We start from the raw sequence: 22,468 nt of genomic DNA, 5'->3' as shown, positions 1-22,468 counted from the left end.
GAGACACATGTATAAACACTACACCCAACAGTGGCAGAATATGTATCCTTTTTAAGTGCACACAGAACATTTACAAAAAACTGACCATCTACTAGGTCACAAAGCAAGCCCCATCAAATTTCAAAGTATCAAAACATAACAGAGTATGTTCTCTAACATTCAGTTAATCTAGAAATCAATAAAAGCAATAATCTGAAAACCATATGTTCATAAGTTAAGAGATATACCTCTAGGTAACCAACTGGTCAAAGAAGAAATCACAACAGAAGTTAAACACATTTTTGAACTGAATAAAATAACATATCAAATCTTGTGTTATAAGATAAAGCTGTGCTTCAAGGAAAATTTATAACTTGCGATGTGATGTAAATATTAGAAAAAAAAGAAGCAAGATTGAATATCATTTATCTAAGCATACATTCAAGAGGTTAATGGAAGAACAGCAAACTAAAAGCACTCAAAAAGGAAATGATAAAGAGATTTAAAACTAATGAAATCTATTTAAAGCATAAAATAGGAAGGATCGATAAATCCAAAACTTGCTTTTTTGAAAAGAACAATAAAATTGACAAATGCTTAATAAGTATGTCCAAAAAAGAAAGCAAAAATATCCAAAATCATGAATGAATATGAAAACATAAATACAAATACTGTAGCCCTTGAAAATAGTAAAGATAATTCTGCTTATTGGAGTAGCTGCCTGGTTTGTCTCATAGCAACCTTCCTCTGTGAAGAACTGAGAAAACTGGACAAAATTTTTTCTAGTTATTTTTATTTTTGTTTTTCTAGTAAATTATTTAATTCAACCTGGGGTAGAGATGATTCCAATCTTTACTTAGTTCTTTGAAGAAGGGTCAGTTTCTCTACTTTTTGTAGCAGACTCTGTCAGTGCTCTTCCCATACCAATTGGATCCTACCAATATTTTCCGTATGCCCTGGACAATTGTAGTTTTTCATATCTATATCTCTATGCCTCAGGGATTTTTTTTTTTTCTAAAACAGGATAAAGTACTTCTCATGGCAGTTCAGAAAATCCAAGGAATTAATATTTCCCCATTACCCCAGAAAGCACTCAGTCAGTAGGTCTTGGAAGTTATATGAGTATCCCAGTTGCCTCTTCTGTTTTGTTGGTTAATACTGATTTGTAATTTTGAGCTTTCCAAAATTTCCCAGTTGTAATAACTGCAGTGGCCCACCATGGGTAACTAGCTTAATAACATATCCTTTAACTTAAAGCGTACTTTTCCTTTACTTTATTACTTTTCCACTTTTCTACCATTGTCTCTGTTCTTCCCAAATAGACTATTTCCATTGAAATCCTTGAATTCAGGTCCACTTCCATTGTAACCAAAACAGGGCCTCAATCAAAAGAATGAGCTGTTTATCAGGGCTGCTCTTCCTTACAGACCATGCACTCCAGTCTTCTCCGCAGCCTCGCAAATCTGCTGAAGGCTATGCCACAACTGAATGTAGCAGTTACTTTAATGAGAAAATTAGCTCCGAAAGTCAGCTTCCCAGAGATTTCCTTTCAGAGGTGTTCATTTTCATTGTCTTGGTAGAATTCCATTGCTCTCAGATAATTAGTTTATGTTTTGTCCAGTTGTTTTAGTCATTCTCACTGGGGAGATTGATTTGAAACCACCTAGACTGTTTGACAGAGGTGGAACTTCAGTATTATGTTTTATATTTCTATTCAAATTCAAGAGATATTGTTGAGTTGGCTGTGAGCCTGGAATACAGGTGATAGTTCTTGGCCAGAAATGAAAATTTGGAAACTGTCAGTGTGTAGACACTATGTAAAATTATGATAGTGGAGTACTTTATCTAGAGAATATGTATTGATAGAGAAGAGGCTCATTCAATTGATGGCTAGGGAGACTGAAATAAAGTATCTAGTCGGCTAGGAAAGAAACAGGAAAATATTATATATGGAAACCAAGTTAATGGAAATGTAGATTAAATTTTCCATGCAGATTATACATCATTAAACAGGTAATGTGATTTAAAGCAAGCACTTGTCAGGTAGAAAGCATTGGGGAATGGACACAAAGACATAGTCCTACCTTTCATTTCAACCATGTAAATAAACTATAGTACATAATAAAGCATGCATTAGCTCAGCTGCAATCAGATTGCAGCATAAAATGGTTTACCCCTTTATTGCTATTAATGCCAGCATTCCTGTTTACCACAGACTGGCTCAGAGCTGAAAGATTTTAGCTATTTCACACAGTAGAATGTATGAGAGTGAAGTGGGATTACCACTTTCCTCTGAAGTAGGTGTGGATGTTGCTAACCCCTTGACAGGTATAGGAATGCCTTTTTAAAAAATGTTTTAAGGAAATAGTTACAAATGACATTCATTAGACGACTTAAAAACTACTTAAAGAAGAGCAGAAGATCAAACACCGCATGTTCTCACTCATAGGCGGGTGTTGAACAATGAGAACACATGGACACAGGGAGGGGAGCACTACACACTGGGGTCAGTTGGGGGGAAATAGGGGAGGGACGGTGGGGGGTGGGAAGCTGGGGAGAGATAGCAAGGGGAGAAATGCCAGATGTAGGTGATGGGGAGGAAGGCAGCGAATCACACTGCCACGTGTGTTCCTATGCAACAATTTTGCATGTTCTTCACATGTACCCCAACCTAAAATGCAATAAAATAAATAAAAGGGGAAAAAAAAAAAAACTACTTAAAAACAAACATGAAAACAGTGTATCTGGATGGTATGGATTTTTTTTAAAACCATTTTCATCCTATTTTTCAAATTTTCTCCAGTGAGCATGAATTATTTGTATAATGTAAACATATGTAGATATTTGTTCAGACTTAAAGACTTTTTTAACTAAATTATTTTCCACAGAGAGAAGTTGCAGCTAACAGCCAGAATGGTGAGGAAATTGTCCCTGCTTTGACTTTACGTTTCTTGATAACACAACTGGAAGCAGCACTCAGGAACATTCAAGCTACTAATTATACTGTAAGTGTTTGCCTTTGAAAATGTGAAATAATGGACTGGGTCAATATTTCTCAGTGAGAAAACAGCTAATGCATGCTTATTTTAAGGTGTGGGCCTATTTTTATTTTTCTCTTTTACCTCTAGAAAAGGGTACATATAAATTTATTGCCTTTCTGTGTCTAGTACTTTCTTATATGACTTATAGATGACTTATATGTCTTGTACTTTCTTATGTGATTGTAATAAGCTCTGTAATAAGCCTATTCTAGTCCCCTTACCTACCACAAAATTCTTCATCTTAAGATAAACTTGAACTAATAGAAATTGACTTTCCCAATTAGAAATAGAGAATCATAAAGTTAAAAAAAAATAAGCCAACTATAGAAGGACAAATACTGCATGATGTCGTTTGAATGTGGAATCTAGGAGTTGACTCACAGAAGCAGAGAATACAGTGATGATAAGAGGTTAGGAGTATAGGCCGAGGAGATGTTAGTCAAAAGATATAAAATTTCAGTTAGATATGAGGAACAAGTTCAAGAGATCTATTGTAGAACATAGTGACTATAGTTAATAACAATGTATTATAATTTTGAAAAATTGCTGAGAGTAAATTTTAAGTATTTTCACAAAAATTATAAATATGTGAGGTTATACATGTTAATTAGCTTGAGTTAGTCATTTCACAGTGTATACATATTTTATAATGTCATATTGTATATGATAAATATATACAATTTTTATTTATCAATTTAAAAAAGAAAAAAATTCTGTCTTTAAACCATACTCAGTTTCTCTTTCTTCTGAGATTTCTGTTGTAGGTAAAATTAACAAAATGTATTTATGTGTTTAAGACCAAATGATACTTTAGCAATAAATAGATTTATCTTCAAAAAAGGACTACCCAGAGACCAGAAAAGGGAGCTAAGACATCAAATCCCATATCATAATGATGTACAAAAAGATGGAAAAATGATTCTTATTTAGTATTCTAGGAATTAGGGTTCTTACCCTAATTCCTAATGAGATATACCATTCAGAAGGAGATTCTAGTTGGATTCCAATGAGGAAACAAAGAAAATGGGGGGTTTACATTTTGTAATCCTCAGAACTTTGGGGATGTGGCAGACTTGCTATTTCTCCTACTGACCAGATTGCCCTTGAATGAAACAAATCAATGTAAATCAGCCTTAACAGGTACCCATGTCTTAACCCTCTTTACTCAGACATTACTTCAAAGATGAGTCTTGCACTAGGAAATGGAAGAGTTTCTCTCTTGGTAGCTCTTGGTAGTACTTGTGAGCAGTGGCTTTGTCATGATCAAAGCAGTCTACTACTCTGTCTAAATTACTCTCCCTGTCCTTTAAGGCCACCAAAGAGGGACAAGACAATCTTGTAGGAGGCAACAATGGATTATGTATGATGGAGGTGCATTTGCCAATAGCATCTCCATATTCCTGTTTTTCTAGTTCTTGGAATAATCTTTGCTGATGGGGGTAAGGTAGGATAAAAGGACGGGGATTTAGGTTAGAAATGTACCACTTGCATCTTTAAATTCCAGGGTTTTTCTTCTTCTAATTACAGCATTACCACAATCCTGCATCTTATCTTGTTCTTAGAAATGTTTTATTTAGAATTGTATTTAGCTAGTCTCTGTTGTGTTATTCATGAAGCTGTTTTCTTTTCATTGCAAAATAATAGCTCACACGTATTTAGTGTTTATGACAGCCACTGTTCTCAGCACTTTGTGAGAATTAATTCTTTCACTGTTCATAACTACCCCATCTTATTATTCCCATTTTGTAGATGAGGAAACCGAGGCACAGAGGTTAAATAACTTGCTAACTTGACCAGGTAGTAAGTAGTGGAGTCAGGATGCAGTCCATGTAATCTTGACTCTATTCAGGATACAGTCCATGTAGTCTATGGTCTGAACTACAACATTTTACTGCCTCTTCAGGGATGGGAATTCTAACACTTAGATGTTATGGGGAGTTTATATTAATAAACTCACTTAGTCTATCAAGAACAAACACATATGTCTATCTCTACTGAGATCAGTTTGAAGCCAAATTTCTAATCCCAATCATTTATCTCTTCATTTTATACTGTTGGTCATTAGAAGTGTACAAGGTGAGAGAATACGTTAGATCACTATAAAAAGAAAGGTTATATCCTATGGATATTCATTGTTCTATGTATTTTTTAAAATCTTGTTTATGATACAGGGTAATCTTGATGAAAAAGGGTAATGTGACAAAAGATAGGTCTATAATCTCAGTCAATATAGAGCTTAAGAGCAGAGGAGTCCAGGGTTCTCCAGAGAAACCAAACTGTTTTGCTGTGTGTGTGTGTGTGTGTGTGTGTGTGTGTGTTCTGTTTTATATGTACAAAACATACACACAAATACTTATACACACATGTGTGTATACATGATTATAAGGAATATATATGTGATTTATTATGAGGAATTTGCTCATGTGATTATGGAGGCTCAGCAATTCCCATGATCTGCTCTCTGTAATCTAGAGACCCAGGAATGCTGGTGGTATAATTCATCCCAGTTCTGAAGGCTAAGAACTATGGGAGCTAATGATATAAATCCAAGGGTGAGGGCAGAAGCGGAGATGAGATGTCCCAGCCCCAGCAAGTAGGCTGGAAGCAAAAAAAGGATGAATTCTTTCTTCCTCTACTTTTTGTTCTATTCAGGCCTTAATGGATTGGATGATGCCCACTTACATTGGAGAGGGAAACCTGTTATACCCAGTCTACCATTTCAAAGGCAAATTTCATCTGGAAACACCCTCAGAGACATACCCAGAAATAATATTTAATCTGGGCACCCTGTGGCCAGTCAAGTTGATACATGATCCTAACCATCACAAATACAATGGACAGGGAGTTATTGGTGTACACCTCACACTGTTTCCCTCAATAGTTACATAATTACATGACTCCAGTACATATGAAAAATAGGAAATTGATGTTCGTCCATGGGCTTTGTGTCTGGGGTCTCCAAGACCACCCTCATGTTCAGAGATTTGCTAGAAGGACTGGACTCACCATGTGGTTATACTAACATCTAAGATTTATTATGGTGATGTAGTAAGGATGTATGGTAAATCATGTGGGGAAAAGACACAGGTGAAGTCTGAAGAAAGCCATCTACAAGTTCCCCTTTATTTTGTCCCTCCTATGACAAGTCACACAGCGTATATGGCCACCTCCACAAATGAAAATGTAGCAACATCTGCAATGTTTCTGCCCAGGGAAGCCCATAAGAGACTCAGTGATCAACATTTTTATTGCGTGTTGGTCATCTAGGTACCTGCTGCATGGCATGTATCAAAATTCCAGACTTCCAGAAGAAACTCCTTGGTGGTCAGCATAAATCACATTGTTTGCACAAATAGTCTAGATATAACAAGGCACCTTTATCAGTTAGGGAACACTGCCAAAATTCAAGTTTCCAGACACAAGCCAAAGATCAACTTTGCAGGCAGCCTTAATAAGGATAGCATCCTCAGGCCAGCTATGTTAGCTTTTTAATGCCCAGACTTGTATAGTTCTGTGCCATTTTATAAAAATGTACATTTGTGTAACTATTACTGCAATCAAGATAAAATAACTATTCCACCACCACAAAAATCTCTCTTATGCTACCTTTATGGTCACACTCACCTCTCTCCCTCTACAATTCGCTGATCCCTAACCTATCTCATCTCAGTAATTTTACATAGACCATTTTTATATGAAGAAAATACCACACGGTTTAATTTTTCATTGAAGAAGTGATTAGCTTTATGTTCATACTATTTTGTGGAATCCCTATGGGAGAGTAAAGGATTTTGATTTAAAAGATCATTGTATTTTTAATGGTGGATGGTAGATACTTTAGTGTTCATTATATTATTATTTAATATGTTCTTGATACCAAAAATGTTATATAATAAAAGAGGAACCAAGTGAATGAGAGTTTTTGAAAGGTTTAATGTGACAAATTTTGATGATATTTGCTTCTTTTTTTACCAATTTTTAAAATTTTTATTTTTAATTTGTGTGGGTACATAGGTGTATATTTTAATGAAGTACATGAGATACTTTGATGTAGGCATGCCATGTGTAATAATCATGTCAGTGTAAATGGGGTATCCATTACCTCAAGCATTTATCCTTTGTGTTACAACAGTTCTTTTATACTCTCTTTCTTATTTTAAAATGTACAACAAATTATTGTTGACTGTACTTAGCCTGTTGTGCTATCAATACTAAATCTCATTCATTTTATCTTCTATATTTTGTTCCCATTAAATATTACCACTCTCCCCAACTCCCACCTACTCTTCCCAGCCTCTGGTAACCATCATTCTACTGTCTACTTTTATGAGTTCACTTGTTTTAATTTTTAGCTCCCACAAATGACTGAGAACATACAAAGTTTGTCTTTATCTGTTTTATTTCACTTCACATAATGACCTCCAGTTCCATTCATGTTGTTTCAAGTGACAGGATCGCATTCTTTTAATTTTTTTTTTTTTTTAATAAAAATGAGGTCTCACGCTATTGCCCAGGCTGGCCTTGACCTCCTGGGCTCAAGTGATCCTTCCACCTCAGCCTCTCAAAGTGCTGGGGGGAATCTCATTCTTTTTTTAAATGTCTGAATAGTGCTCTCCTATGTATATGTACCACATTTCCTTTATTTATTTATCTAGGTGGACACTTAGGTTGATTCCAAATCTTGTCTATCGTGAATAGTGCTGCAATAAACATGAGAATGAAATATTTCTTTGGTACATTGATTTTCTTTCTTTTTGTTATATCCCAGCAGTGAGATTGCTGGATCATATAGTAGGTTTATTTTTAGCTTTTTGAGGAACCTCCAACTGCTCTCCATAGTGGTTTTAGTAACTTACATTCCCGCCAACAGTGTAAGAGGGTTCTCTTTTCTCCACATCATCACCAGCATTTGTTATTTCCTGTATTTTTTACATAAGCCATTTTAACTTGGATGAGATGATATCTTCCTGTAATTTCTATTTGCATTTCTTTGATCATGAATGATGTTGAGCACCTTTTTATGGACTTCTTTACCATTTGTTTGTCTTCTTTTGAGACATGTCTATTTAGATTCTTAAAATTAGATTATTAGAATTTTTTCCCTATAGAGTTGTTTGAACTCCTTATATATTCTGGTTATTATTAATAGTTCCTTGTTAGATGGGTAGTTTGCTAATATTTTTCCTATTCTATGGATTGTCTCTTCATTTTGTTGATTGTTTCCTTTGCTATGCAGAAGTTTTTTGACTTGATATGACCCCAGAGACCCATTTTTGCTTTGATTGCCTGTCTTTGCCCAATCCAATGTCCTGGAGAGCTTCCCCAGTGTTTTATTTTAGTAGTTTTATAGCTCGAGGTCTTAGATTTAAGTCTTTAATCCATTTTGATTTGATTTTTGAATATGGTGAGAGATAAAAGTCTAATTTTATTCTTCTGCATTTCTGCATATGGATATCTAGTTTTCCCAGTACCATTTATTAAAGAGACCATTCTTTCCCCCGTGTATGTTCTTGGCACCTTTGTCAAAAATGAGTTCACTGTCGATGTATGGATTTGTTTTTGGGTTCTCTATTCTGTTTCATTGGTCTATGTGTCTTTTTCTTTTATGCCGGTACTATGCTGGTTTGTTTACTATAATTCTGTAGTATAATTTGAAGTCAGATAATGTGATTCCTTCAGTTTTGTTCTTTTTATTCAAGGATTGCTTTGGCTATTCTGGGTCTTTTGTGGTTCCATACAAATTTTAGGATTTTTAAAAAATTTCTGTGAAGAATGTCATTGGTATTTTGATAGGAATTACATTGAATCTGTAAATTGCTTTGGGTAGTATGAATATTTTAACAGTGTTGATTGTTCCAATCCATGAACATGGAATATCTTCTTCCCACCCTTTTTTTAATCTTCAATTTCTTGTATCAGTGTTTTGGAGTTTTCATTGTAGAGGTCTTTCACTTCTTTGGTTAAATTAATTTGTAGGTGTTTTACTTTCTGTGCAGCAATTGTAAATGGGATTACTTTCTGGATTTCTTTTTTAGGTTTGCTGTTGGCATGTAGAAATGCTACTGATTTCTGTTTGTTTATTTTATATCGTGCAGCTTTACTGAATTTGTTTTTCAGTTGCAATAGTTTCTTCATGGAATCTGTAGATTTTTCCAAATATAAGATCATATTATTTGCAAACAAGGATAATTCGACTTCTTCCTTTCCAATTTAGATGCCCTTTATTTCTTTCTCTTGTCAGATTACTCTAGTTAGGACTTGAGTACTATGTTGAATAATAGTGGTGAAAATGGGCGTTCTTGTCATATTCAAGCTCTTAGATGAAAGAATTTTAGTTTTCCCCCATTCAGTATGATACTAGCTGTGAATCTGTCATATGTGTTTTATCGGGTTGAGGTGTGTTCCGTTGCTACCCAGTTTTTTATCATGCTTTTTCATGAAGTGATGTCGAATTTCATCAAATGCTTTTTCAGAATCGATTGAAATGATTATACCATGATCATACCATGAAGGACAAGATTTTCATCCTTCATTCTGTTGATATAATGTATCACATTGATTATGTTGCCTATGTTGAACCATCCTTGCATCCTGGGATAAATCCCACTTGGTCATGATTAATGATATGTTTAATATATTGCTGAACTTGGTTTGGTACTATTTTGTTGAGGATTTTTGCACCAATGTTTATCAGATAGGTTGGCCAATATGTGTATATATTTTTTGACATATCTTTGGTTTTGGTATCAGAGTAATACTGGTCTCACAGAATGAGTTTGGAGGTATTATTTCCTCTGTTTTTCAGAATAGGTTGAGTAGGGTTGGTGTTAATTTTTCTTTAAATGTTTGGTAAAATTCAGCATTGAAACCATCAAGTAGTTTTGACCAGTTCATCTTTCAGTCTTTCTGCTGAATACATGAGTAGTTTATACACCACAATAACAGTGTTATAATATTCTGCGTTTTTTTGCGTGCCTACTATTACCAGTGAGTTTTGTACCTTTAGATGATTTCTTACTGCTCATTAACATCCTTTTCTTTCAGATTGAAGAACTCCCTTTCTCATTTATTGTGGGACAGGTATGGTGTTGATGAAATTGCTCAGTTTTTGTCTGGGAAAGTCTTTAGTTCTCCTTCATGTTTGAGGAATATTTTTGCTGGATATACTATTCTAGAATAGTATTTTTTTTCTAGGTTTTTTTTTTCCTTCAGCACTTTAAATATGTCATGCCACTCTCTACTGGCCTGTAAGGTTTCCACTGAAAAGTCTGCTGCCAGCGTATAGAAGCTCCATTGTATGTTACTTGTTTCCTTTTGGTTGCTGCTTTTAGGATCCTTTCTTTAATCTTGACCTTTTGGAGTTCAATTATTAAATGTCTTGAGATAGTCTTAATTTGGGTTAGGTTTACTTGGTGTTCTATAACCTTCTTGTACTTGAGTATTCACATCTTTCTCTAGATTTGGAAAGTTCTCTGTTATCCCTTTGAATAAACTTCCTATCCTGATCTTTCTCTCTGCCACCTCTTTAAGGCTACTAGCTCTTAGACTTGCCCTTTTAAGGCTATTTTCTAGATCTTGTAGGTATACTTCATTTTTAAAATTCTTTTTGGGGTCTCCTTTATGTATTTTCAAACAGCCTGTCTTCAGACTCACTACTTCTTTCATCTGCTTGATAAATTCTGATGTTAAGAGACCGTGGTGAATTCTTCAGCATGTCAATTGCTTTTTTAAACTCTAGAATTTATACTTGATTTTTAAAAATTGTTTTCAATCTCTTTGTTAAATTTATCTGATAGGATTCTGAATTTTTTTTTCTGTGTTATCTGGATTTCATTGAACTTCCTCAGAAAAGCTGTTTAGAATTTTGTGTCTGAAATGTCACATGTCTGTCTCTCTGGAATTGGCAACTGGTGCCTTTATTAGTTTGGTAAAGTCATGTTTTCCTGGATGGTCTTGATGCTTATGTATGTCCATCCATGTCTGGGCATTGGAGAGTTAGGTATTTACTGTAGTCTCCACTGTATGGCCTTTTTTTGTACCTGCCCTTCTTGTGGAAGGCTTTCCAGGTATTCAAAGGGATTGGGTATTGTGATCTAAGTCTTTGTTCATTGCTGCCATATCTGCATTAGGGGACACTCTAACCCCAGTAAAACTGTGGTTCTTGCAGATTCATAGTGGTACCATTTGGTAGTCTTGGGTAAGATCTGGAAGAACTCCTTGGATTACCAGGCAGAGACTCTTGTTCTCTTCTCTTCCTTTATCCCAAACAAACAGTCTCTCTCTCTCTTGTGCCAAGCTGCCTGGAGCTGGGAGAGGGGTGACACAAGCATTCCCGTGGCCACGATCACTAGGACTGTGCTAGTTCAGATGTGACGCCAGCATAGCACTGGTCTTGCTCTGTGGTGACCACTGCCTTGCTACCTATATTGAGTCTCTCCTTTCAGAGCAGTGCCTTTCTCTCTGGCCCAGGGCAAGTCCAGAAGTGCCAGACAGGACCCAGGGTCTGGAAGTGGGTCCCCCAGAAGCCCACTTAGTGCTCTACCCCACTGTGGCTGAGCTGATACCCAAGCTGCAAGACAAAGTCCCCTTTACTTTTCCTTGTGCTTTTCTCAAGCAGAAAGCCACCTCTCACCATAGCCATCACAGCTGGGCATATGTTGGGTCACACCTGAAGCCAGCATGGCTCTGAGTCTCACCCCATGGTGAGTACTGCTACTACTGTTGATTATTCAGGGCCCAAGTGCTCTTTAGTCAGCAGGTAATGAATCCTGCCAGGATTGGGTTCTTACCTTCAAGGCAGTGAGTTCTTTTCTGCCCCAGGGTGTGTCTAGAAATATTGTCTTGCTGCTAGAGCCTCAGGATTCTACCATGGCTGAGCTGTTATTCAAGTTGCAAGGCAAAATCATCTTAACTCTTATCTCTCCTCTGCTCAGAGGGAAGGTGTCTCTCCCAGACCTGTGAGTTGTTTTCCCTGGAGTTGGAGGGGTGACATAATCACTTCCTTGCCTGCTCCAGCTGGTATCTTACTAGATTGTGTACACCACAAATCCATTGGCTCCAATCCCAGCACAGCACCAGAACATGGCCAGGAATTGCAGTCCTTGTGGCCTAGACTGCCTTTTATTTAGGACCCCAGAGCACTTTGGCTCGCTCTGGCAGGGCTTGCTGGAACTCAGGCTCTGACTGCTGGGTTGGGCTATTTGCCTCTGGCTAACTCTTGTCTAAATGCTTCCTCCATGATCACTGACTGAATTCAGTGATCTCAGGGTGGCTCACTCAGGGTGGCTTTCAGATGTGACAGGGCAGCAGAGTTCCAATGCAAAGTCCCACAGTCACTGTGCTTTCCTTCCCCCAAGCCCGCAGATTCTCTGTCCATGCCACATAGCTGTTGTCAGGGGATAGAGGAAAGCATGGTGTAGGCGATTTAAGACTGTCTTTCCTACCCTCTTCAGTGCCTGTTTCATTAATATGATGTTCAAACCAGGTACTGTGATAACTCACCTGATTTTTGTTTCTTATGAAGGGGCTTCTCTGTGGGGTAGTTGTTCAGTTTGGTGTTCCTGTGTTGGGACAATTGTTGGCGGCTTCTGTTTGGCCATCTTTGTTCCATATGCTTTCCTTTAATTAAATTTTAATGTTTTATTTTGAGATTATTGACTATCCTCTTTCTTCTTCCGGGGTCAAATTATCAAATATATCTAAAATATATTATCTATAATTATTATTAGATAACTGAGAATGTAATGATAATTTTTACTCATTTTAATAATTATTAATTAAGCTTAGGATATTTAATTAAGCTTGTACTGAAAAGTAGCTTAGTCAAAATAACCAATTAATATATATTTTTTTCTTTTTAGGCACACCAGATTAATATTGGTTATTATTTGACGTTACTGTTTTTATATGGAGTAGCACTCACTGAAAGAGGAAAGAAAGAGGTATGTAACACGGTATTTACCCTTTATAAATCTTTTTACATCTTAGAATAATCAGGCCAAAAATCATAATATGAAACTTAATATATTTAGAAAGGAAACTTAGTATTAGCTTATAACTTCATTTCTTTTATTTATCTTTTAAATGCATATCATTTGTGTAAAATAAAAAATTATTTAGCTTCTTTCACTTGTATGATACATTTTAATCCATTTTCTAGTGTAGCATAATCCCTGTGGTTTTAATCTTACCCCTTTGGTAAAATATGCCTCAAATTCTTTGCCAAACTTAAGTTCAATTAAATAAAAATCTGGGAATTAACTAGATAATTTCTAAGGGTTCTGTTGAATTTAACATTTCCTTTCTTTTTCTGATTTTTTAATGATTTCTCATATTTTCTTCATAGCCTTGATATTTCTCTTATTTTTTCTTCCCAAATCTGTATTTTTATTTGACTTCATAAATTAAATATATAAATATGAATTGTTATTTAGATGAAGTAGAATTGATAAGCATCCAAACTGAAAACATTTCTATTTTATTTTTATTTTATTTATTTATTTTGAGACAGAGCCTCACTCTGTTACCAGCCTGGAGTGTTAGTGGCGCGATTTCGGCTCACTGCTACCTCCATCTCCCAGGTTCTAGCGATTCTCCTCCCTCAGCCTCCTGAATAGCTGGGACTGCAGAAGCACGCCACCACGCTTGGCTAATTTTTGTGTTTTTAGTAGAGATGGCGTTTTACCATGTTAGCCAGGAACATTTCTATTTTAAATAATTTTATGTAGTGCTAATTATTTAGTGTGATGTACTAGAGAATATTTTAAAGTAAGGCCATGCAGTATTTTCCTAGCTTTTTTTTTTTCTAGAGAGACTGAGGCTATTATGCTTGTTTTACTGAAGCATCTATTATAACAGATCCTGATATTTACTCCCAGACCTATATTATTTATGATTAAGATGGTGATACCCCGAAAGAGTCTACACCTATGATCAAAGAGTCACTTACTTTCTATTTGAAAAATTGTGAAGAATTGTGCGCCGATTAGGAAAATGATAAAGAATTGTGCTCTAACAGTTATCAGAAAAGCCCTTATTTTGGCTAGTAATGCTTGTCAGTTATGTATGTGTATATATATGTATCTAAAAGATGGGGGTCTCACTATGTTGCCCAAGCTGGACTTGAACTCCCAGGCTCAAGCAAGGAGCTGGCACTATCAGTGCGTGCCACCATGCCTGATTGCCAGTTTTAGATACACAAATTGTTGTTACCATCTTAATATTTACTTTGAAATACTGGTTAACGAAGGTCTTAAATTTATGTATAAATAAATATTTTAAACACTGACTACATGATCTTTGTAATCACATACAGAGATGCCAGGATTCAAAATGTAAATAAATGACCAGATGATTGGATTATTTTTAAAGCTGCCCTAATTTCTCCAGTTTGAGAAATAATTGTTTATTGTAAAAGAAAAAAAATGCTTTTTACATCAGCTAAACTTAGTTTTATGTTACTACAGGATTATACAGAAGCTGAGAATAAATTTCTGGTGATGAAGATGGTGATCCAAGAGAATGAAATTTGTGAAAACTTTATGCCTTTAGTTTATTTTGGACGTGGTTTACTGCGATGTGCTCAGAAGAGGTAAGGATTTTAATTAATAGGTAGATCTTCCCTGTGAAGTCTCAGCATTGTGCAATGGAATTAATGTGCACAATATACCAGGCATTGTGACATTTGTGCTCTATTGGTTTATCCTTGTCTTCTTTGCCTTTTTGTATAGATAATTTCTTTAATATAGTTGAGAATATTAAATATCAAACTTAACAGGCTATGGCATTAAGAGGCAGTCTAGCATTAACATTAGGAGCATAGGCTTTGGAGTCTGATAGACCTGAGATCAGCTACATTTTCTATCACTTAATCCTAAGAAACTTAATGTTGTTAAGCCTTATATTTTTTTTTGTACCTCTAAAATAGAACTAATAATAGTGTGTGGTTCATCTCATAAGGATGTTACAGATGATTAACTCAGTGCCTGGGACACAAAAATGCTGTACTTAATAAATAAATGATAGTTGGAGTTACTAGTATTATCACCACTAACTTGGAATAGTTTTTAAAAGTATAAATAAGCTTATAAAGAGTTGAAAAGGGTCCAAATGCTGAGTTTTTGGAGTATTGGCTTCTCCTTATTTTAAGAAAGTGAAATTGTATGGATAAGACTATATAGATTGTCTCTTTACTTCCTATATGGAGATCCATAACCGTTAGTAGCATCATTCATTCATTTTATTTACTAAGTATCCATTATATTCCAGAAACTGTTAGGTGTTGAGGTTACAATGGTTTACAAAATACAGTTCCTATCTTCATGTAACTGAAAGAACAGTGAAAGATACAGATCTTAATCAAATAATCAGTCATAAAATACTCATTTATGAAATAGGATAAAGAGATATGAAGGAAAATTCAGTGAATAAAGTCTTTCCTGGAGGCCTGTTCTGGGAATCAGAAGTCTCCCTGAGGAAACAATGTTTGGCTAAGATCTGAGGGATGAATTAGGAAAAGTTTACTTGGGCAACCTCTTATGAAGGATTACTGCCGGGCCAAACTATTGGATCCCTAATAGTGTCACCTATGTGGTAGTTCCTGGATTCTTTGCAAGGCTGATTTCCTATTCTCTGGCTTGGTGTTTTTTTGCTAGGATATCCACAAGACTTCTCACTTCTTGTTCCCTGGGTCTGAGCAACATGTGCCATCAATATAGTGGGGCTAGTGTGACGGTTTGCACAGTGTCAAGATGATCCAAATCCCTTCAGTCTATACTGTGACAAAGTAAGAGAATTAACATAGCCTGAGACAAGAATAAAGAATCTATCCTGCTGTCCTTCCCCAGATGTGAAAACTGTTTTATATTCTCTTTACTGATGAACATTGGAGATAATTCGTTTTCTACATGATTGACACTAGAAAGTCCAGTTGTATGGCAGCATCATTACTTTCATCCCTAGCCTATAGAGGACAACCACCACTGAGTTCTTGAGCTCTTCAAAGACACATGTGCCCTTCTTACTCTGCATTTCTTACTGTATTAATGAATGGAGTATCCTTTGAGCCTTCCTAGGAACACTGAATTAGTGGTGGGTTCTGTATTTTTATGTAGTAAGTCCATTCTAACATTCTCACTTCCTTGAACCTCCTGACTGCTTTAATATTCCTCCAAGAAATTTTTAGCATTTCTACTTCATTTACTATAGACCATCATGTCCATGTTTCAAGGAGCCTTCTCAGCACCTTATTAGGACTGGATTCAGGTGTCCTTTCTAGGAAAGTAAATCTTGAATTATGGAAGAGTTTTTCCATATCCAGCCTTATGTTTACCCTTAATTCAGCACTTTAAAGATCCACTCCCACTCGTGTTCCTGCCAGTACATTCTAGTGGGATTCTGCAATTCTTAAGATTAATAAGGTTTTTCTTCCTGGGCAAGGGCTCTGTTTTCTCACTTGGGCTCTCCACCTGACCTTAGATTTATTGTCTGAAGGCGATGAGGTAGGGAAGATCTTAAGAAGGAAGGGCATCATCTTTTGAGACATGCATCTCAGCTGATGTTTTTGCATGGTCTCTAAATAAATGTGGGCTGTTCTCCTGTGGTAAGGAAGAGGTGTTTGCCAGTCAAGAAGTTCATGGGGGAATTTAAGGATTCAGTGTTTCTACGCATATTCACCTAAATATCCCCATTTTAGATCCCAGGGTCTACCCATTGCATATCAAAGTCCTAATTTTAGTGTAGTTCTGTTGAGGCTGTGCTTTGGGTTTCTTTTGCAGCTGTTCTACCCTTATGGTTAAATTCTGAACTTCATTTTCAGCATAGTCTGCCTTATGTCTGGAGGAGGTTCTTTAGATGTTACCATAGAGGCCTTCTAGTTTTCACAATGTCCTGAGTTGATTGTATTAGTCTTGTTGAGGCAGTGTATTCAATATCTTTGCAGTTCGTGTCACTTTATGATTAAATATGGGCCTTATTTTCAGCACAGATTATGGCCATAGGAGATGAGAGTTTCTTTAAATTGCCACCATAGAGGCCGTCTGGCTTTTGCTGTGTAACCTGAGTTAATAGTTGCTGACCTGTGACTGTCATTCTCTTTGTTCAAGGCCTCCAAGACATTTAACAAAAGCCAACCAACTCTATAGTCCCTTTAATTACCATGGCCCCCATACTGTTCACGCTTGAGCTACTACACAATCTAGTGCCTCCCCTTCCACCTGTATTTCATCCCAATCTGCCACAGGCGAGAGTCCCAGTGTTTGTATTTCTATGGCATGCCAGAGGTTGTCACCGCCCTATTTACCACAAAATGTTGGTTACTTGTTGTCTCATTGTAAACCATCCATCTGCACACTCCCATTCAAACTAACCTTATTTTAAAATGTCTTGCAGATATAATGGGGGACTGCTAGAATTTCATAAGGGCTTACAAGAAATTGGAGATATAAATGACCATTGGTTTGACATAGATCCTACAGAAGATGAAGATTTACCTACAACTTTTAAAGTAAGAAATTATTTAAGAGTAACATTTTATTTGTAACTAATCAGAATCATCTTTGATAAAGTGTGAACCAACTATGTCATATTCTTATAGCAAGCACGTTGTTTTATTGACACACAACTTTTTATATAAGAAACAACCTTTATTGGGTTATCTAGTGCAGAATGTATGATTCAACAAGGAGGAAGAAGTGAGGTGGCAGTGTTAGCATTTTCAAATAACAAGAATATTAATAGCCATATTAGGCTAGTACCCTGCATGATTAGAGTAAAATGTAGCAGTTAACTTTTTTTCCTAATTATCTTTACCATTATTTTGCTGTTGATTTAAATTATAAACTACTAAATGCTTAGTTAAGAAAACATGGAAAATATAAAAATGCCCAAAGATAAAGATGACATTAATCTATATTTTTTCTTCAAATGGAGAAACCATTGTTAGCATTTTCATTTATAGCTTTCCAGACACACACACACACACACACACAGACACACACACACACACACACACACACGTATAAACACTCATAGCCTTTATTTTTCCTAAGTTGGTATGATGTTGTGCATACTTATTTATAGTCTGGAAATATATAATAGTTTTTATTTCTCAGTAATAAAGATTATAATACACTGTGATTTTGGTATAAGCCATTGTATAATTTTGCTTTAATTGGCTTAATTAGTTACCTGCTAGTTTATTCTAGACATTTCCAGTTTTTCCTTCTTATATAAAGTAATCTTTGCATATTTCTTACATCATTTCATTAGAATAAATTGCTAATAAATTCATTAGAATAAATTTCAAAGGTGTGATTGTGGAGCAGTATTCACACAATTGTAAAGTTGTTATATGTCTCCAAATTTCCTCTCAGAAAGATCGTACCACTTTATATTCTTCAAATAGTGTGAGACTTTTCATTTTCCCATACCTTCTGGGTATCCTTTACCTTTTGGTAATTTTTAATCCACCTGATAAGCCATTTGGGTCTCTTTTTAATTTGTTGAATATGAACATGGCTATACCAGGTTTCTCTTGGTTAATGTTTGAATGACATGTCTTTTCCAAAACCTTAAAGAAACTTTAAATATTTATTGATCTTTATGTTTTACCTGACTTTAAGGCCAAAAGAATTACTCAAAATAAAGAGAGACACTTTATAAAAATACAGAATTCAATTATCTTGAAAGATATAACAACTCAAATTTGTATATACCTAGTAATATGGCTTCAAAATATATGGGACAAAAATTGACAAAATTGAAAGTAATACAGCTTCAAAATATATGGGTCAAAAATTGATATATTTTTAAATCCCCAATCACAATGGAATATTTTAATATACCTCTCTCAGTAGTCAATGGAACATGCAGACAGCTTTTGGCATTGTCAAGATAATCATATAACTTTTAATTTTGACTTGCTAAAGTAATAATTTTATGCATTTTAAAAATACTAAATTTTCATCCCTACGTAAAGCAGTCTCTTACTTGGTGGTTTTACTCTTTTTCTTCCTCTTTTAAAAATATTTTGCTTTCTGGCCGGGCGCGGTGGCTCAAGCCTGTAATCCCAGCACTTTGGGAGGCTGAGGCGGGTGGATCACGAGGTCAAGAGATCGAGACCATCCTGGTCAACATGGTGAAACCCCGTCTCTACTAAAAATACAAAACATTAGCTGGGCATGGTGGTGCGTGCCTATAATCCCAGCTACTCAGGAGGCTGAGGCAGGAGAATTGCCTGAACCCAGGAGGCGGAGGTTGCGGTGAGCCGAGATCGCACCATTGCACTCCAGCCTGGGTAAAACAAGTGAAACACGTTCTCTACTGTGCATAAAAAAAAAAAATTTTGCTTTCTTTGTTATCTAACTTTTTAAGGGAATTTTTATTTTATGCACAGTAATATACTTACTCAGTTTGTCAAATAATATTTAAAGACTTAAAATAAGAGTTCCTGTTTTGTTATCTCTAACTGAAATTCTGCTTCTTAGAGACATTCTTCCAACTTTCTAGACATTTTTCTTTGATATTTATTTTTCAAAAAAAATGCTGCTATTTAAAACATATTCTCTTTTGATTTTTCACTATGAAAGATGAGAGTTTAGCTTGCTTATATGTCCACACACACACACACACACACACACACACACACGCACACACATTCTCTCTCTCTCTCTCTCTCTCTCTCTCTCTATCACTCTATCACTCTCTCTCCCTCCCTCCCTTCCTCCCTCTTTCCTTCTCTCCCTCTCTCCCCCTATCCCCTATCCTACCCTACTGGTAGCTATAAGTTATTAAGCTGGCCTCAGGGTTTCTGTTCACTCTCATCCTGGGAATTTTCTTCACCTTTCTTCTATCTGGAATCCTCTGTTTCTGAGAATTCAAGTTTTCCTTCCTAGGGTTGCTCCCTTCTTTTGGTGGTGCAACTCCTGTAGCCTCTAGAGCTTCCCGTAAAAGAGAGCTTGCATGGAAGGTAAATTTTTTGAGACCTTTCAAGTATCAAAATAATTTATCTTTTGTATGCTCTATTCATATCTTGCTTGAGTGTAGAATTGTGGGTGGAAAATAATTTTTCTTTTTAGAGACAGGGTCTCACTCTGTCACCCAGGGTGGAGTGCAGTGGCATGATGATAGTTCACTGCAGCCTCAACTTCCTGTGCTTAAGCAATTCTCTTGCTTCAGCCTCCCAAGTAGCTGAGACTACAGGCACATGCCACTGCACTTGGCTAATTAAAAAAAAAAATTCTTTTCTCAAGTAAAGACAAGGTCTTACTATGTTGCCCAAGCTGGTGTCAAACTTCTGGGCTCAAGCAATCCTCCCACTTTGGCCTCTTGTGTATTTTTCTGTTATCTTTTAACTTCTAATGCTACTTTTAAGAAACCAGATTTTATTATGATTTTTAAAATTTTGTATTTGACCTGTTTTATTTTTTTCTTTCTGGGAATTGTTAAGGATATTTTCTGTGTCCCAGTGTTCTGAACTTGTTTTTTGCTTCTAGAACATTTTCTTGTTTTATATATTGATATATCTTCTTAATTTTCTCTTTTTCTTTGTGAAATACTTATCCAGATGCCTTTCATACTAGACTGTCTTTAATTTTTTTTATTTCTCAATTATTTTTCTACTTTCTGGGAAATTTTCTCAACTTTATCCTCCTGCATAGAGCTGATATTTGTGAAATAATTTCTAGAGGCTTATTTATCTTATCATATACCCTCAGTATATTAGCAGTGATACTATTTGAAATTTTGTAACACTCTTCCTCTAAAGGATAAATATGAAGCACCTAATCAAATCATTTAACTTAGACCTGATAACATGATTCAGCTGCGTTTAATCAGCATTTCATTTATTTTTTATGTGTTTTATACTATTTTTTAGAGATGGAGTCTCATTCTGTCACCCAGGCTGTAGTGAAATGGTGCTACCACAGCTCACTGCAGCTTTGAACTCCTGGGCTCAAGCAGTCTTCCTGCACTGACCTCCCAAAACACTGTGATTACAGCCATGAACCACCACTTCTGGCCATTAAATCAGCATTTTAAAATGAGAAATTATATTCTGATTTGTAACTGTAGACATTGAAAACATATTTCTCTACTGTACTTTAGACCGTCATGGCAGTGAATGTCATACTGTACTACCACAGTTGTTCCACTGCCAATGCAGTGACCTAGGGGTTGGTTCTGATCAAGATTCTCCTGGACACCAGCAATTTATTGTCTTTCTGTGTGTATATATGAGAGCAAATAATACTCCTTTTTTTTTTTTTTTTTTTTTTTTTGAGATGGAGTCTCACTCTGTTGACCAGGCTTTAGTGCAGTGTTATGATCTCAGCTCACTGCAACCTCCTCCTCCTGAGTTCAAGCGATTCTCCTGCCTCAGCCTCCAGAGTAGCTGGAATTACAAGTATGTGCCACCACACCTGGCTAATTTTTGTATTTTTAGTAGAGACGGGGCTTCACCATGTTGGTCATGCTGGTCTTGAACTCCTGACCTTGTGATCCACCCGCCTCAGCCTCCCGAAGTGCTGGGATTACAGGTGTGAGCGACTGCACCTGGCCAGAGCAAATAATTCTTGATAGGAACATGCCAGGTGTTATGCTATGGATTAGATGATAAAGAGAAGTAAAGCGTCAAAATACACTTCTCTCCATCCTCCATGTTTATATCATTCACTGAGAAATCCAGTACTTTTAATTTAGTACCTTCCTATACATTGTTTACTTTGAATTAGGGAAATGTTTTATTACTATTAAAAAAATACATATATACAAGCACTTTAAAAAGGAATATGATATGGACATATTACCAAGGTAAAACATGGGTAGTCTTAATTGTGGTGTTAATTTTTTATTAATAATTCATGAGAATTATTTCTGTTTTTAAAATCTAGGATCTTCTTAATAATTTTATCAAGACAACTGAAAGTAATATAATGAAGCAGACCATTTGTAGTTACCTAGATTGTGAACGATCTTGTGAAGCTGACATTGTGAAGAACACCAGTTATAAGGTACTGTGATTGTCATTAACAGTTTTTTTTAATGTAATTGAAAAATTATATATAACTATATACCATTATAAAAATTATATTATTCATAAATTATTTTTAAACAGTATTTAGTTTAATTACAATGGAAAAGCAGTTGAAAAGTTATCTCTGAGAACTTAAGATTCAGAGCCATCAGGAATTATTTATATTTCATGAGTCAATAAAAGAATAAATTGATTTTGCTAAGGTTTTTGTAACATTCACATGCATCTGAAGTTATAAGTATTATTCCCACAGCCAACCATACAGTGAAAATGATCTAAAAATGGTTTACTTTATAGTTAGAAATGTTAGTGGTTGAGAATGGTAGCATTTGACTAAGGAGAAAGGCTGTCACTCCTCAGGAATGATGCTACTACATAAGTGATCATTATCTCTTCTGTGGGCCTTGACAGGGGA

The 22,468-nt window shown here is 35.8% G+C and overlaps 1 protein-coding gene across 7 annotated transcripts in view; it reads left to right on the top strand.

Annotated features, from left to right (window-relative positions):
• Nucleotides 1-22,468, top strand: part of DZIP3 (DAZ interacting zinc finger protein 3) — a 106,460-nt gene that overhangs the window by 24,219 nt on the left and 59,773 nt on the right. For all 7 annotated transcript variants that reach the window (XM_032299164.1, XM_032299166.1, XM_032299168.1 and 4 more), the window contains exons 5-9: nucleotides 2,868-2,984; nucleotides 12,881-12,961; nucleotides 14,486-14,610; nucleotides 17,409-17,523; nucleotides 21,911-22,030. In XM_032299164.1, coding sequence (XP_032155055.1) covers nucleotides 2,868-2,984; nucleotides 12,881-12,961; nucleotides 14,486-14,610; nucleotides 17,409-17,523; nucleotides 21,911-22,030 — 558 coding nt within the window. The remainder of the gene's footprint in view (nucleotides 1-2,867; nucleotides 2,985-12,880; nucleotides 12,962-14,485; nucleotides 14,611-17,408; nucleotides 17,524-21,910; nucleotides 22,031-22,468) is intronic.

This window comes from Sapajus apella, unplaced genomic scaffold (genome assembly GCF_009761245.1).
Source record: "Sapajus apella isolate SASKATOON/1434 unplaced genomic scaffold, GSC_monkey_1.0 scaffold40, whole genome shotgun sequence".
Lineage (NCBI taxonomy): Eukaryota > Metazoa > Chordata > Mammalia > Primates > Cebidae > Sapajus > Sapajus apella.
The sequence above is the reverse complement of the archived record's forward strand: the minus strand, read 5'-3'. Positions and strand labels throughout refer to the sequence as shown.